The sequence below is a fragment of the Hippichthys cyanospilos genome, chromosome 11, assembly GCF_059441005.1.
Source record: "Hippichthys cyanospilos isolate Australia breed blue-spotted pipefish chromosome 11, RoL_Hcya_1.0, whole genome shotgun sequence".
Taxonomy (NCBI): domain Eukaryota; kingdom Metazoa; phylum Chordata; class Actinopteri; order Syngnathiformes; family Syngnathidae; genus Hippichthys; species Hippichthys cyanospilos.
The window spans coordinates 13,784,954-13,801,444 of NC_142379.1; the positions used below are offsets into that span (position 1 = coordinate 13,784,954).

A 16,491-nucleotide genomic window follows, 5' to 3' on the forward strand; every position below is an offset into this window, starting at 1 on the left:
TGTTCTCCCCAAGCCTGCGTGGGTTCTCCCCAGGCACTTTGGTTTCCTCCCACACTTCCAAAACTTACAATGGCAGGTGTATTGAATACTGAGTTGTCATTTGGTGTGGTTGGGTGCGTGTATGGTTATTCGTCTCTGTGTGTGCTGCGATTGGCTGGCAACCATTCCAGGCTATCCCCTGCCTACTTGCCCAAAGTCAGCTGGGATAGATACCAGCAAGCCTGCGACTCTTGTGAGGATAAGCAGCTGTAAAAAGTGGATGTAAAAGTCAAAAGTAATTTTCCGACTGATAAGCAACTTTCAGTATCCTAAGACCAGTGCAATATTTTGTGACTTTAGCAGATTATTTTAAACAAATTGCAAACAGTACACTATGTTACATTAAATGTTCTTTACAGACTTTTAATCCATGCAAAAACAAAACAACAACATTTGAAATAATCAAACCATTGCAAAGTATTTTACAGCTAGTTTTCTTTAAAATCACAGATGAATGAATTGTGGTTAGATGCTCCACTAGTGACCATTTGCACCTGAATGATGGGTTTCATAGTCCCTATTATGAGTCTGCAAGCCTTTTTAATGATGGGATTGAAGATGAAAAAGTGATATCTATGAGAGATGCCCTTGCCAAAAAATGAGCATTTCACAGGTCACCGTGCTCCCATCCTTTCTTTTTGTCCATCACCTGTCTCTCTTCTATATCTCTTTTGCCCTTTCCTGTCTTTATTCTAGACATCCTTTCCTATTTTGTTTTAATCGAGCCACCTTCTTTTCTGGCATTTCTCTTTCAGCTTTGCTACTTGACTTTAATCTCACAAACAGTCATACAGCATTCCTATCTCAATATTATAAAATTGGGCTCACCTAAATTGATGGAAGCTATTTTTTCCAGCTGTCAACTTACAGTATTATCAAGTAACTTATTTCAGTAGCTCTATGGACCGCAGGGAGGAATGTGATGGTGGGTAGAGGATTTGAAGTGAGAGGGTGCTTAGGGAGGTGGTAGATGGGGAGCTTTTTGGTGACCTGTTTTACATTTTGAATGTGCCCCCCCCCCCCCCCCCCCCCCCCCCACACACACACACACACACACACACACACACACACACTCAGTTGCTCCCTCTCCCTTCTATTTTCTTTGGTTGGCAGTGAGGCTTTAAATGCCAAGTCTTCTATTCATTTTTTTAGAGGCAAATATGCCGTTTACTCATAACAGGTACCGGTATATGTGCCTCTATTGGGATCATCTCCCTCAGTAAAAAAAAAACAAAAAACATTTCAAACGAACAGGACTCTGTCCTGTACTAGTCCTTATATTTGCTCCAAACTGCAGAGACTGTCACTACACTGCTGTAAAATGTGCAAATACTCATATTGTAAGCAAGCACAACCAAGAGACAGTATGTAAAGATATATTATCTTCAACAGACTGTGAAGAGCTCATTTGTAGTGACATATTAGCAAACATGGGCATGATTTGCCCCACATATTGTTGCCCAGATCACATCCTTTAAATGTCACATGCCCAGTGTTGGCCAGATAGGTTGCAGGAATACTTCAGTAGGTTTTAAAAATGCTACACACGCTGTCAGCATCTGCTCTGCTGTGCTCGACAGTCGAATATGTTCACATTTTTGTATAAAATCATTTTCACAAGGGATGTATCCCCTCCTCCCTATTTTTCTCAAACCACTTAAGCACAAACACATTTTTCATAATCTTGTTACCACACATTTTACAATTGTATTTTGTTTTTTATGTGATGGATCATATTTATTGCTGTAGTTTTTCTTGACTGTAAATTTACTTGATATACTGTATGCTCTGTATGCCATATTGAGCAGTGAAACAATTATAGTCTCCCATCCATCCGTCCTACAATCCATAAGCAATGCCAGCCAGCTTTGAACTGGTTTGCAGTTAATCACATAGTACACAGATATAAATATTCAAGCTCAGAATTGAGAATCATCAGCGACCCTAATGTGCACATTTGGAATGTGAGTTGATGGTAGAGTAGCTGGAAAAAAGAAAAAATCAAATTCCACACAGTCCACATTCGTCCGATTCTGAAATTCAGAAGCTGTATATAAGAACTGTGAGGTAGACAAGCTAACCACTAGAAGCAGTGCTGCCTTATGACAATCTTGACTTGGAAAATACTATAAATCCATTATGGTATTAAATTCCAAAACCAAAAGCCCCATAACCAAGCATGCATGTAACTGGTACACAGGTATGCACACACAAAAATCACTGATGCGCAACGTCTCTTTGCGCATTTGTGTACCCTACCTAACTTTCACCCATGAAACAACCGAGCCTGAGCTGAGCAAATGTTTTTTGTTTTTTTTTCCTGAAAAGTGCCTCGACGATGCGCCGTGGCTAAATGCACAATTAAAAGTGGTGCAAGATTTATCAATCATGTCCTCAGCAAGCAGTCCATTTGATACAGAATCGAAATTTTTTAGTCATGCTTTATTTGACAGGTATAAAAACAGCACGTAAATGTAGCGCAACTTGTGGCTAACAAACAAACCAATCGAGAAGCAATAGCTAATCACCCTTTTGCTAACTGACGAGACAAACTCAGGAACATCTCAAGCTCTATGTATTAGTTTTCTTCTAGCCTTTCATAAAGCAAAGCATGCGAGTATCATGCCTTCCTATTCTGAGGATACAGGTATTTGTTTACTGAAAGCGGCTTGGACTGGCTGTCAGGGCTGTGTATCATTCTCGTGAAAATGTGAAGGAGTTCATTGACTTGGTCACTCTACACTGAAAGAGAATTTACCTCTGACTTCCTTGGACTATTTAATCTGGGTCCTGAACAGAAAGTGCAAACCATAACTGATAAAGTTGTAAGCCTTAAAAGGAGGTTATTGGGTCTCCAAAGGCAACTGTCACGGGTCCCATTCACTTTGAAGTTGCGAATATACAATTCTGTGATCTTTCTGCTAAATAACACAAATACGGCAGGTACAGTGTGTAGTCAAGTCTTTTTAAATGATTTTCCTTCACACCTCGACTATAGCTCTCTCTCACCTCTCTCTCCTGCGTGCATGTCAATCAAATGTGCCAACTAGCAACACGTTCATTCAGAACAGAAAACAAATGCAAAGCACTGTAGATATGAAATTATATGTTACAGATGTATGCAACTTTTTGAGGATGCATGGTGCCTATGTGCTGCTAATGTGGGGATGACACCGAGAAGGACATTGAGGAAGACTGTTTTTAATGAAAAAAGGGCGTGTACCAAATACTATGTCCATGTGTTCATCTAAGTAACCCACGAAAAATAATCATATGCACCCCTGCCCACAAACAAACCACAGCTATATACATCTAGTGCCAATGCTAATTATTTCTAAAAATGAAAGAAACAGACAATAAAAAAAAAAATCCAAATTGCAAGTTTAGGTGTTTCTTTTGTCTGCAAATGCAGGCTTTTCATTTGTAGTTTCTAGTTTCATTAATTATGCTTATTTTTACAATTGTTTGGTTACATCTGACCAAATCTTGTCCTGCTGACCAGCGCAAAACAATATTATCATTTCAAAGCCACTAACCCTTTACATTTACATTTGCAATGTGTGATGATAATTCTATTAATTTTGATTTGAAGTAGTGAGAGTTGGTTACTAAGGTTTTGGCTTTGCATGTGTGTCATGTTTCTGGTGTGTGTAGGGCAAAGTGACCTTGGTGCCTGTGCTCAGCAGGAAGACACGAGAGAAAAGTGATTAACAGTACAAAGACAATGAGGGAGGAGTGAACGTAAAGTAAATCATGTCCAGAGGGTGTCAAAGTAAAATTAAGATTTACTTTTAGAGGCTAAACAGGCCGAAGGCACAAGGCATTGGGGGAAGGAGTGAAAAGTCAAAGCAACAGTGCAATGGGGAAAGGGAAAATGGGTTTGGAGGAAAAATGACTCATACTGCATCTGTTGGGCTTCTTCTTCTCCCCCCCACAGACAATCTGGAGGTGCAGTCATCAAGAACAGGTAAGAGAGAGAGCAACACTGCACTGAATGTTAATCAGACTAAATCACTGAATGGAAAAAAAATAACAGTCCATTAGTGTTCGTCAGAGTGACAATTGTGTACATTTTTACTGTTGCGAATCTTTACCAGTACATCTTCCGCACTTTAATATGACGGTGCAATTCAACAGCTTGCTTCAATTTGAGACCATTTAAATGAAAAAAAAAAAAACAATTTGGAGACTGAAATTTGCAAACTAAGGCTTAACTATTGTGTAAAAATGGAGGTGCATGTACTGTACATGTCAACCTAAGTAACAATCATGAACTGCAGTGCTGATGAAGAGTTAGTGCGTCAAACAATCCCCCAGCAGAGTTTATATATTGCATGTAGTGGAGTTGTTTTACTAAAAAATTAAAATTCATACATCTATTGACACAAGGGCAAAACGTGGTTTCAAAACAAGCAGATATTCTCGTGCTTTGACTTTAGTTTAGATGTACCATGGCCGCTCAGTTTATTTTAGAATTGTTGCTGATGTATCGTGTGATACATTTCTTCCCTTCTTTGTTGCGGTCCAGTCTTGGTGAAGAGTTCTACAAGGAGGCCATTGAACACTGTCGCAGCTACAATGCCCGTCTTTGTGCCGAGCGCTCCATGCGTCTCCCCTTTCTGGACTCCCAAACAGGCGTGGCCCAGAGCAACTGTTACATCTGGATGGAGAAGAACCACCGTGGACCAGGTGGGTGTCTCTGTGTGAAGACAGGTTGTTTTATTCCTGGTGACAATGGGCTACATCATGTGCCCTTCAAACTCGTTCCGACACTTATTTTGGCCCATTTTGGGTGTTTCTTTCTGTCCTCCCATTCCTCTTTTGTAATAATTTCCTCTATCTTATCTCCTTATCCCCTACCTTGTGGCCCATCTTCTCCACTTCCTTTACTCTCTCTAACATTAGTGTATTTTGGCAGAGAAACAGACACTCCTGTGGTATCCCACTGGAACAAACTACCCCTGAGAGAGATACTTACAGTGCGTGCATGTGTGTGCACTTGAGATTGCAAGCTGTCTTTATTTCAGAAGTGTTTTTTTTTTTGGCTGTTTGCTCAGTAACACGATATAAATTTGTTCTGCTTTCTTTTACAATATGATAATTAATTGATCATAAGCTTTTTTTAACGTGTGTGCAATAGTTGTAATGTATGAATCGGAATTAAAATCCAAAACAGAAACCAAAAAATGAGAAACACTTGCCTGAAAACCAAAAGCCGACAGGTTTTGAATGCACCAAGTGCGCCACATACTGAACATAGTTAGCAGCTAGCACTAACTCCAGAGACTTGTGCTATATCATATGAAAAAACAGCATAACTCAATAGCGGTTATGTAGCCTCCCTAACTCATTCACTACTAGGCTTGTCTAGGCCGCATATTCTACCCTTCTTCATGTGCAAAAACGCTATCCACATGGCTTTGTTCATTGAAAAAAATGACAGCTAAACGAATCCACACGGTGCGGTTTCATTCATCTAAAACAGTGGTTCTCAACCTTTTTTCGGTGATATACCCCGCTGTGAAATATCTTTTCAGCCAAGTACCCCTTAACCATTGCAAAGCAGTTATGGGTTAAAAAGCAAACAAAAGAACTAATAAAAAAAAAAGACTTAAAACATGCCATCAGTGTCTGATTTATTAAACTTCAGACCCTTTCAAACTGCATTTGCATTGGTCCCAAAAAAAAAAAAAGATGAGTCTAAAGTGTCCTCTTTTGGATCACAGAAAAAGTATATCAAAAAGAAATTACTTAATTATTAATTAATATTTTCCACAATAAAATAATGAATATAAAGTCTCAGACTTTTTTTTCTAAAAAAATAAATAATTATCAATAAATATTTGTCCACAGAAAAATATTAAACATAAAGTGTCCTGTTTTAGGATTACAGTAGAGATCTGTTCACAAAAATAAATCATTAACCTAATTATCAATAAATATTTGTCCCCCCCAAAATAATCAACATAATCTGTCAGACCTGTTCTCGAAAAACACTTAATTCAAAAATTCTTTTTTGTTTGTTTGTTTTTATTGAAAATATCGAGTACCCCCTGAAGTTCCTTCAAGTACCCCCCGGGTTACTAGTACCCCTATTTGAGAACCATTGATCTAAAGCATACCAAGCTGTTAGGCGGCAGTAGTGTCACCAAATTCTGTCCAATCAGAAAGAACTTCAAGCGCTTAATGTCGTCAGCGTCGCCATCTTTGGCGGGAAAACGAGTAGAGTGATGAGGCACAGCTCCAGTTTATGCTTGCTACCAGCAAACGCGGATCGGGGGTTTTGAGACCTTTGGTTTTAATGAAAAATAAAATAGCATAGCAATAGCAAACTGGAGACATTTGCCGCCCGTTTGCAAGAACCTCGGTTTGTGTAGACTACGCTCAAAACTCCAATTTTAAAGGGGCTAGGCTTTGAATTGTCTGCCCATTCGAAAGGGATTTTTGACATCCATAGCCATTAATAGCCGTTGTTAACTGGTGATTGAATATGATTTTCTTCTTTAAATGGCGATGCGTTGATGTTGATAGCATTGTAATCCAATGGCAATGAAAATGAAGTCATGAGGACTCAAGGTCTAACTTAAAAATGAATGCCCTTTTATGGCTATTGTCATCCATGTGTTACAGTATTTGGTGTGTTTATTTTGAAGTTGGCCTTTGTAACACGGCATTGTTGTATGACATGTTGACCATGGTAGGTTTATTTAGTTTTCTTTTTTCCATGTAAGCCTCTCTCTTTCGCTACCGAGCACCTCTGAAATCCAGACAGACATATGCCGGCAGTGGTTATTGCATTGGGCAAGATAACTTTTTGTACGTACTGTTTTTGTTTTACCGGTCTTATGGCCAAAAACCAAAAATGCATTTTTGAAGGACAAATTTCAGTGACTGCAAATTCATTGCATCCCTTGTATGTTGGATCTTTGTTAGCTCACACCCGAGCTGACGTTTCCTTTTTTTTTTTTTTTTTTTTCCGTCTGTGTGTTTTGAGTTATAGGTCATGCACCTGGTCAACTGTATACATATCCCGCACGGTGCTGGCGTAAGAAGAGGCGGTTAAACATCTTAGAGGACCCCAGGCTTGTACCAATTGAGTTCAAAATTGGTATGTAGGAATTTAGATTGTACTGTATTACAATTATCCATAGTATGTTAGAAGTTTTATCGTTAGAGGAGGGATCAAGTGAAATTGTTAATCAAGCAATATTATTATTCTCTCTGATGAGTAAATTTGCTAGAATGTGTGTATTCTTATTGCAATGGCTCCTTATTAGACTATGAGGCCTCCCTAAAGAAGGAGGGGGGTATTCCAGATGGTCCTGTGTTGGAGTCGCTACTTGCTGGGGATACACTGGACAAGAAGGTAGAAACAAAAGAAGAAGAGCCAATGAGCGAGTGTCAGGTAAGACATGTCTGTTTTCCATATCTATTTGATTGAGTCTTTTCTGTTTGTTGCTCTTGAACTTTGTCCGTCACCGATTGTTGATGACGAGGCATTTAGAAAGGGTCGTCCTGGCGTGATTGACTTGAAAACAACATCGACGTGGGCTTTGTTTGCCTGTGTGGCGTGATATTATTTTGAGCTAGAGGGAAAAAAAATGTCTTCTTGCCCAGTGGGCAAAGTATCATTTGCAAAACTTGGCCAAAGGAAAATAAACACGTCTACATTCATTTACACCCTTAACTTGAGTTGTTTTTTGTTGTTGTTTTTTTTTTAAAAACCATGTGCCCTCTTTAAACAATTTAGAAGGGACATAATCATCCAGTATTTTGTTAGAATGCTGTATTTTAACAGCAAAAATACAGAAATGGCTGGGGTTACAGTATATTTTTTTTCTCAAGCCAATTCATTCCACTTTTGCTTTGACTTAATATTTAAATAACCTTTATCAGATTTCACTTTCTTAAAAGTCTTTCTGAAAGGGTGCGAGGCTTCTCTTTCAAATGAATCCTATCACAATGCACAAAAAATTTAATTTTTTTTAATAAATGCTGAATTTATCTTGCCTCTCCGGGAGCTCATCACCCCTAAACCTTTGATCCTTGAATGGTCCATCTTACCTCTTTGTGTGTTGTCGAATAATTCCCCGCTCCGGTTTAACGTTGCAAGTGTGGGCCCAAGAATGTTTAAAAATCTTATTGGAACTGGCCTTTTTTCCCTATTTGTATTTTGTGTATTTTATTAGAAGTGGAAGACAAATAAAATAAGAGTGAAAGACGTATTTTCATCAGCACACAGTACACATCTTTATCTGAAAGCAGCTCTGCCTGTCCCTTGAAGTCACAAAACATACCACTATTGTCACATTCTAATCTATTCTAATCTATATTTCGTATTCAGATTTCCTACACAAAATCTGAATTGTTTATCCAGTATTTAGATACATTGAAAAAAAGTTTTTTTTTGATTGGATTGAATTAATTAAAAATAAAGAACACCAAATAACATATTTCAACTCGTGCAAGTGTGATAACTAAGTGATCATGCCATGTTGAACTTTGACATATTGATATGATATGGGTGAAATTTCAGCTTCCTTGCATCTTCTGTCAATGCTTTCCATTTGATATGAAGTTCCATTGATGTAAAGATCACAGGGTTGCACAAAATACCACACATGGGTTAATTATGAATGACTAACTTATACACATTTTTGATGATCAACATTCTTTTAACTTAAATTTAAACTACTACATTCCTCCTCCTCTAAATCTCTCTCCATAAATGTTGGTGTTTGAGATTAATTTGCTGCCTGAAAAAGCACAATTGAGTCAATATAGTTTGTTAAAAGCTAATGAGTAGGAACTGCAACTGTGTCGTTCTGTCAGCATAAAAGTGTAGTGATTTATGTCTGTCCTGCCAGCCTATAAGGAGCACACAAGTGCTGATAGCTAGCGGATAATGTGTCAATGTGTCAATATCAGTTAATTACTGGTAAGTTGTTTGTTAGCGCCTGGAATTGCTGGTTGAACATGATCTCAGAACAACGTAGTGTTGTCTGTATCGTGAGTAGGGACCAACAGTTGCAGTAGAAAGACTATTCAAGCTAATAAACCACGAAACTCCAAAATAAAAGCATAATTATAAATTGTATTATTACCCTAACCTAAAGTTTACTTTGAAGTTGACCTTCTTACCATGTTTCTGGCATGTTTTAATGTCATGCAGAGAAATGACAAACGTTGCTGTGATCGACTTGACATTTTTTCTCACACTTATCGGCAGGTATCCGAGGCGAGAAAAAAACGGCTCAAGCAATCGAGGGCTCGTTTCACCTCTGAGTTTCCATATAGCCTAATGTCTTTTGCCACCCGATGTTACCTGGAGTTGTTTGGAAATGTACTTTTATTGTCAATCTTCTTGCTCAAGGTGTTAAGTTCATAAGCCAAACATTTTACGCAAAAATATAATTCATTTTTCTGTTCTCAGGTTTCCATTTTACATGATGTTAGAGACGCAGGCTCACACATCTTTGCACCAGTGCTTGTTCTTCTGTTGAGTTACTACACACTATTTATGTCCTCTACAGAAATTGCTTGTCGGAGATTTCCCTCATGAGCTTGAGGTGGACGAGTTGGAAGAAGATGTTCCAAAGCGCAAGAACCGTACCAAAGCACGGGTAGGTAATCATTGACATTTCTTGCCACATACACTCCCTTTTCTTTTTCTTTTGTTTGACAAATGTAAAGATAAATCCGACCTCTCACGGGGTCGTGGTCTGATTCCAGACAGGCAGCGTGCCTTCAATTCCCACTCATTGACATTGTGATACGTGAAGGATTGTCTGTCTCAAGATATTTTCATGTGACTGGTGACCAGCCCAAGGTATAGTCCACTTGTAAGCCTGAGCAGGATGAGCTGTGCAAAGCAGTCTAAAGAATTGAATTGAGTTTCAATTTCTACCTTTCTGAGAGGAATTTCCATGTTTGCTTATCTGAGCATTCTCTGGGCATTTCTCCAGTATCCCCTCAACAAGCACATTTGATTTGTTTTTGTTTTAATAGAAATTTTCATTTTTCATTTTATGTGTGAACGGCTGTTTCTATGTTTAAAGTTAATATTAAGGTTAATGTTCGGTTCATTTCAAAATTATGATTTCAGAAACTTTCGTGATATTTCCATTTACATATGTTAATGAAGAAACATATGCTAATTGTGTTATTCCAATCAAGACAGTGGTCTGCCACGTACACATGAAGTAATGATGCAAATAGACATAGTTTCTGCTTCTTATTTTCTACTGGCAATAAAACACATTATAATCATGTCACTCACCACAGTAATAAAGTTATAGCTTTCATACATGTATTCCAAATGTGTAGCTAAATGCTGCCTCTGAGTTTCTCCCTGTTTGTATAAAACTGATGTACTGTATTCTAGTTAGGCTAGCCAAATGGCCACGTAACACGTGCGGCTTTTACTGCACCCTATGGCGATTTGTTTTTTTTTTGCCCCCTCTTACTCGCAACGGCATGTTTTTAATGGCATAGCTTTACATATTATAAATGCTGTACTGAAAAGACTCAGTGCATGCACAAAACAAAATCCAATGTTACGTTTGAATGAGTTAAGCCAAGCTCTTTTAATTAACAATACATTCAGTTTAGAACAGGGGTAACTCAAAGGCCTTATTTGGGTTTTTAAAAACTCAAATATGACTTATTGGGTTGTTGGCCGTGTTTACATGGTGTTTAAAAGCCTGAGATTCAGGTTTTTAAAGGTTTCGTGAATGCATTAAATGCAGCCATTTGTGCCAGGTAATTGATTGGCAACCTATCCAGTGTGTCTGCAACACCTGTGAACCTGAGTGAATTTGAGTGATCCTTGTCAACAATTCCAATTAAGTTTTGTTTTTAAAAGTAGCATCTAACTTGCAGGGGAAAAAAAAAAACATTAAAACAAAACAGAAGTCAATTTTTTTGTTTTTCTCATACAGCTTTGATTAGACTTCTCCGGTGTTATCTTTATCTTCTTTTTTGGGACATCCTGTGGGAATATAATCAAGTGTTAACAATGTATCTTGAACGCGAGCACATGCACGCACACACACTTTTTCGCAGAGACACCAGGCTTGTTAATTGGAGCTGTTGGTCCCCTGCTAGGTGTCATCAGTCCCCTCCTGCTGAAAGTGAAACTTTGCACTGCGAGCAGATGATTAAAATGCAAACGTGCTCATGTGTTGACACGTGGAGTGATGAGTTTGTCGCTCCGCTCTTTTAATGTGCGTTTGCGCAAGGATGTGCAAAGCAACTGTTTCATCCTGTTCATGTGCCTGTTGCCTAAATTGTGTGTGTGTATGTGTGTGTGTGTGTATGTCAGGCCTACGGGGTCGGTGGCATGAGAAAGCGACAAGAGCCACCTGCTATAGAGGACAGGGACAAGCCTTATGTCTGTGACAGTGAGTAGCGCACTAAGTCTTACTTTTTTTTTTCAAGATACTAACTTCATTTTACTACTTAGTATTTATTTCTTTGTTTGTCTTATTTTCAATTCCAGTTTGTGGAAAGCGCTACAAGAACCGCCCAGGCCTGAGTTACCATTACACTCACACGCACCTGGCAGATGAAGAAGGCGAGGAAGACTCTGAGAGGCACACACTTCCCTTCCAGCGCAAAAACAACCACAAACGTAAGCCAGCTAGTGAATGTTCCATTGATTTCATTCTTGACTAATTGTTTTACGGGACAACATGGCCTGGTGATCAGTACTACTACCTTGAGATTCTGGGTTTTACTCTTAACTTGGGCTCTTCTGTAGAGACTTTGGATGTTCTCTGGGTTCTCCAGATTTTGCTCACATTGTGGCTGGCAGCCACACTATGTCATAAACAGGCCTGTTAGGTTAAGGTCAGGTTCTATAGTCTCCGTGTCTTAATGTAAGTGTGGAGATTTGACTTTTGGTTGCCTGCAATAGGTAATTGCAGTTGTTGTCATTTCTGCTGATTTTTCTGTTTCACCAGCCATTTTAGTGGCGCAATGTTCGACTGATTACATTGGCGTGTATTACATTGGATTATGCTCTCTTTAGCATTTAGGAGTTCCTTCAAAATGATTCCAAGGATTCCCAGGTCTCAAAGACAGAAGAAATGTTTAAAAAAAGTTACCAAAAGTAATATCTGCGACGAAAATCCATAGTGTAAGCTGAAGTGTGCAACAATCACTTTGTGATCATGGTGTGATAAGATTTTAGAAAAATGACCATTTTAAAAGTGTCATTAATACTAATCTGAAAGCCACTTATGTTTTGGATTCATTAGCAATAGCGGACCTGTCTGATGTTAGCTGAGAGTCTTGAGTCAAATCGCTGCTATTCATTTAAGTGAAGAACGGCTTATTGCTTGCTGCTGAAATTGAAAGTTCAATACAAAGATAGGACTGCTCACTGCAGGTAAAGAATGTTCGCACAAAGTACGAAATTAAAAAAAAAGATTACTTACAGTACTACTAACAAGAAGATAGATTTTTTTTTAGTACAAAATTACATCTATCCATTGCTCATTATTTTTTAAGAGGGAATAAAAGGGAGGAGGGCTTGAGCTTCATTGTAAAAGTCTTGATTATTTTTTTAATGTTTGTTTATTTCTAATTAATTGTTTGTTATTGGTATAGTGATCTGGTAAACTTCTCCTTTTCTGTTAAAAACAAAATTAAATCATAAAGTGGGACATTACATTGTCATTTAACAGATTAATTCGCTACACGTTTGTTTTAGTACTTTATATAAATTTTTGATCGCCTCAGATTCGCTCTCACCAATGAGTGATTTTCTTTTGTCAGCCTATTCGAAGAAGAACAGAAAGATTCAGCATGGGTTTCCACCTTGCCTTGTGTGATGCAGAGCCTGGTTATGCAATGTGAGATAAAGCACAGCATAAAACTTTCTGCTCATCTATGACAAGTGCATTTTCCTTTTTCTTAGAAACCATTCTGTACATTCTTACATTTTTAACAAAGATTCTACCTGTCGGTCGAATTTCTGCCATGCAACAACATGCATGGACAGCTGCTTTGACATGATTACACTGACATTCCTTGTCTTAATGGAAGAGATTATATTATTCAATAAATAATATACTGCACATCATTGTAGACAGCGGTGTTGTAGAGAATTGAGAATTACCATTACCCCATCAATGATTACATTTTGGCTTTCCCTGGACACATTTTTGTCCCAGAGCGTTGTTGATTGTAGATAGTATTTTCTGAAGAAAATAAAATCTTTTTTAGACTCAGATTAGATTACTATGTCAACCATTTGGGACTGAATTGATCAAAAATGAAAAGAACCTTCACCTTTATATGAAACCGCTTTCCATTTTACATCGCTTTGGGATACAGGTATTATTCAGTTTTCTGAAAAGTGTTCTGCAAGTTAATCATGGTTACACAGTACAAGAAGTGCAACAAAACCCATCCCAAGACTGTTCACATCTCGAAATATTATTTTTATAGAGATAGTTCACAGAGGTGATTTTTCTACAAAAAGCTTGTGCTGTGCGTCACTCAAATGGTTTAGGAGCTGTGCCGTTTGTAATTCAAGTTTCGACGAGACTTGATAAAATACTATATGTTTTTCTTGTTTTCTGTGGAATGCAAAAACAGCATAAAATGATGAAAACACTTTAATTTATTGTCTCCATTTGCATTTGACAACATTACATCCTAATTATTACATATCATACCATGTTTTCGTCTGTCATTTTTGAAGTTTTAGAACTTCTGCAGAAAAGAACTACATTTTACAGAAACAACCCATCCATCCAGTTTCTAGAGCTGCTTATCTTCACAAGGGTTGCAGGCTTGCTGGCGCCTATCCCAGCTGACTTTGGGCTGTAGGCCGGGGACACCCTGGACTGGTTGCTAGCCCATTGCAGGGCACACAGAGACAAACAGCCATTAACACACCCAATCACACATACACAATTTAGTATGTCCAATACACCTCTCATGTGTGGAAGTGTGGAAGGAAGCCGCAGTGCCCGGAGAAAGCCCACACAGGCTTGGGAAGAACATGCAAACTCCTCACACGAAGGCCGGAGAGTGGTGGATTTGAACTCGGGTCCCTGAACTGCGGGATAAAAGCAACAACCACACAGTTAAATTGTTCTCTCTCCAGTGTCAATCAACAGTGTCAGTCGAAATTGGCTTCATTAGATTGTGAAAGTCTCACTAATCAGGTGGCAATCAATATGCACTGCACCTTTATACAATATGTTGCACTCTAAGATTTGTTCTCACTGAAACTTTGGCACATGCCTCTCAGTCAATCGGCCTATGAACAGACCACACCTATTATGTATGTGGGCTTGTGTATGCATGACCATATTTGTATGTTTAGGTGTCTCGGTGTGTACTTGTGTGAATTTAAATCGTTTAAGATCCCCCTTCCTTCCCTGCTAGTCAGTAATCACATACACACGTAAATACGCCCCCCCTCCCCCACACACATACACACCTATATGCACTTACACACATATACACACACTATATATATATATATATATATATATATATATATATATATATATATATATATATATATATATATATATATATATATATATATATATATATATATATATATATATATATATATATATATATATATATATATATATATATATGTGTATGGGTGTGGTCATGCATGCATTCATGCCGATGTTGCAGCATTATGGCTCCCCAGTCCTGTGAGTGTCGTAGAGGACATTCCGCCACCCATCTGTATTACCCAATATGTAATCATATTAATAGGGCTTCACCGAATGAGAACAGAATCGCATGCATAATTCATATTCTGGCTCTCAAAAGTTGTCTAGACGTTATAGGTACAGCATGGAGCATCCACTATGATATGTTATATGGTATATCACAACTTTTCCCCTTTTGCCATCTTTTTACTCCATTTTTTTTCCTTATTTTCTTTCTCTTACTCATCTGAATTCCTTTAACCATGTTCTCCTTTATGTCACTTCATCCATCATCCAAATGAATTTTTGTCTTCCTCTTGAAAACAGACATTATGCTAAATGTTCATTTGTATATGTTTTGTCTTAGCGCTTCTCTTTGCCCAAATCCGAAAGGGTTAGAAAGAAAGAAATTTTACGGAGGGGGAAAAGGAAAAAGACGTGCTTGTGTATTGGCATAGATATGATGGCGACATTGTTGAGCGTAAAAAAAGACAGATGGGAGGAGGATGAATGAGAAGGGGGGAGCGGGATAACGGGTTGCACTCAACAGTGTCCTGAAAATTGGTTTGGTTTGAATCAAAAGGCAGGTATAGGTTGATGTGAACAGAAAATGAAACAGACAAATGGCACAAGACAACAAGAGTGGGGCAGTATGGATATAGATAAGGGAATAATAATGCAAAGAGGCGGGGGTCTTCATATACCGCCCTCCTCATTTCACTTTGTCATTCAGAGGCCACCTTATGCAGACAGACAGATAGACGTCCCTCCAGAGCAGAGCACTGAATGTTTCTAGTTATTGGCCTTGAGTTGTGGGCATGTGTGATTTGAGCAATTGTAGTGCGTTTGCGTGCTTGTGCACATCAGTATCTGTTGAACTTGTAAGACGATTCTTGAAAACGGTCAGCGGTCTTTCTGGCTTTTTATACAGTAGGATGGGGCTCAGGAGGATACAGTACATATACACTACAGTATGTATACAATGAGTGGGATTTGGCTTTGTTGAGTTTTGACTAGTCATTATACAGCATACTAATTAAGAGCGGGATTTAAAAAAAAGTAGATAATGCTTATTAGAAAAAAAAATCCATCCAAATCATCACTTCTCACTGTTAAAGAAACAAGCATGCATCACAACAGCAAACAAAGAGAGCATACTATTATAGGACCAATGCCTTTCTTAAGCCAGCCGAAGAGCAGGGTCAGTCAATAAGAAAAACAAGGGCAGCCTTCACTGTAGCTTGGCTGTAATATTATTTAGAAACCTATGATTAAGTCTGGACAGAACACCAAACTTGTTCTTCTCTATGTTGCTCGGGCTACATGTTTCCATCTGGAACTATTCATTGAAGTGACTTCAATGAATATGAAGACAAAATTTCATGTAATGTAGAAGCCTCCCTGAACAATTTCCTTTTTAGTTTTGTTATTGAACTTATTTTCATGATTACCTTTTTTCATTAATGGTGATTCAACCTTTAATGGTGAGCTCCCAACGATGTCATGTCACAATCATGGAGTCCTTGCCAATAATGGAGTACAGTCAGGCCTCCCTAAACTTGAAAAAAACAGGCATTCATTGGTGCCTGGTGCATGGTTGAGGAGATGCCTTGGTCAAGTGATCCATGTCACAAACATTCTCCCCAATTAATCTTCAGGCATGTTAAGATGCCCCATGGAGCACCTTCGTGCATGTGTTCATAAGTGCATCAACATTTTTCCTTAGTTGTTGATTGGTTGATTGTTGCCACTGCTGCTTGGC

At 38.4% G+C, this 16,491-nt stretch overlaps 1 protein-coding gene across 5 annotated transcripts in view; it reads left to right on the top strand.

Moving 5' to 3' along the window:
• The window catches only part of dpf1 (double PHD fingers 1), a 45,981-nt gene that overhangs the window by 7,663 nt on the left and 21,827 nt on the right, over nt 1–16,491 (top strand). For 4 of the 5 annotated variants that reach the window (XM_088427601.1, XM_088427604.1, XM_088427605.1 and 1 more), the window contains exons 2-8: nt 3,977–4,006; nt 4,568–4,728; nt 7,040–7,147; nt 7,317–7,444; nt 9,573–9,662; nt 11,363–11,441; nt 11,540–11,671. In XM_088427601.1, coding sequence (XP_088283727.1) covers nt 3,977–4,006; nt 4,568–4,728; nt 7,040–7,147; nt 7,317–7,444; nt 9,573–9,662; nt 11,363–11,441; nt 11,540–11,671 — 728 coding nt within the window. The remainder of the gene's footprint in view (nt 1–3,976; nt 4,007–4,567; nt 4,729–7,039; nt 7,148–7,316; nt 7,445–9,572; nt 9,663–11,362; nt 11,442–11,539; nt 11,672–16,491) is intronic. The other variant, XM_088427603.1, reaches the window with a different exon arrangement.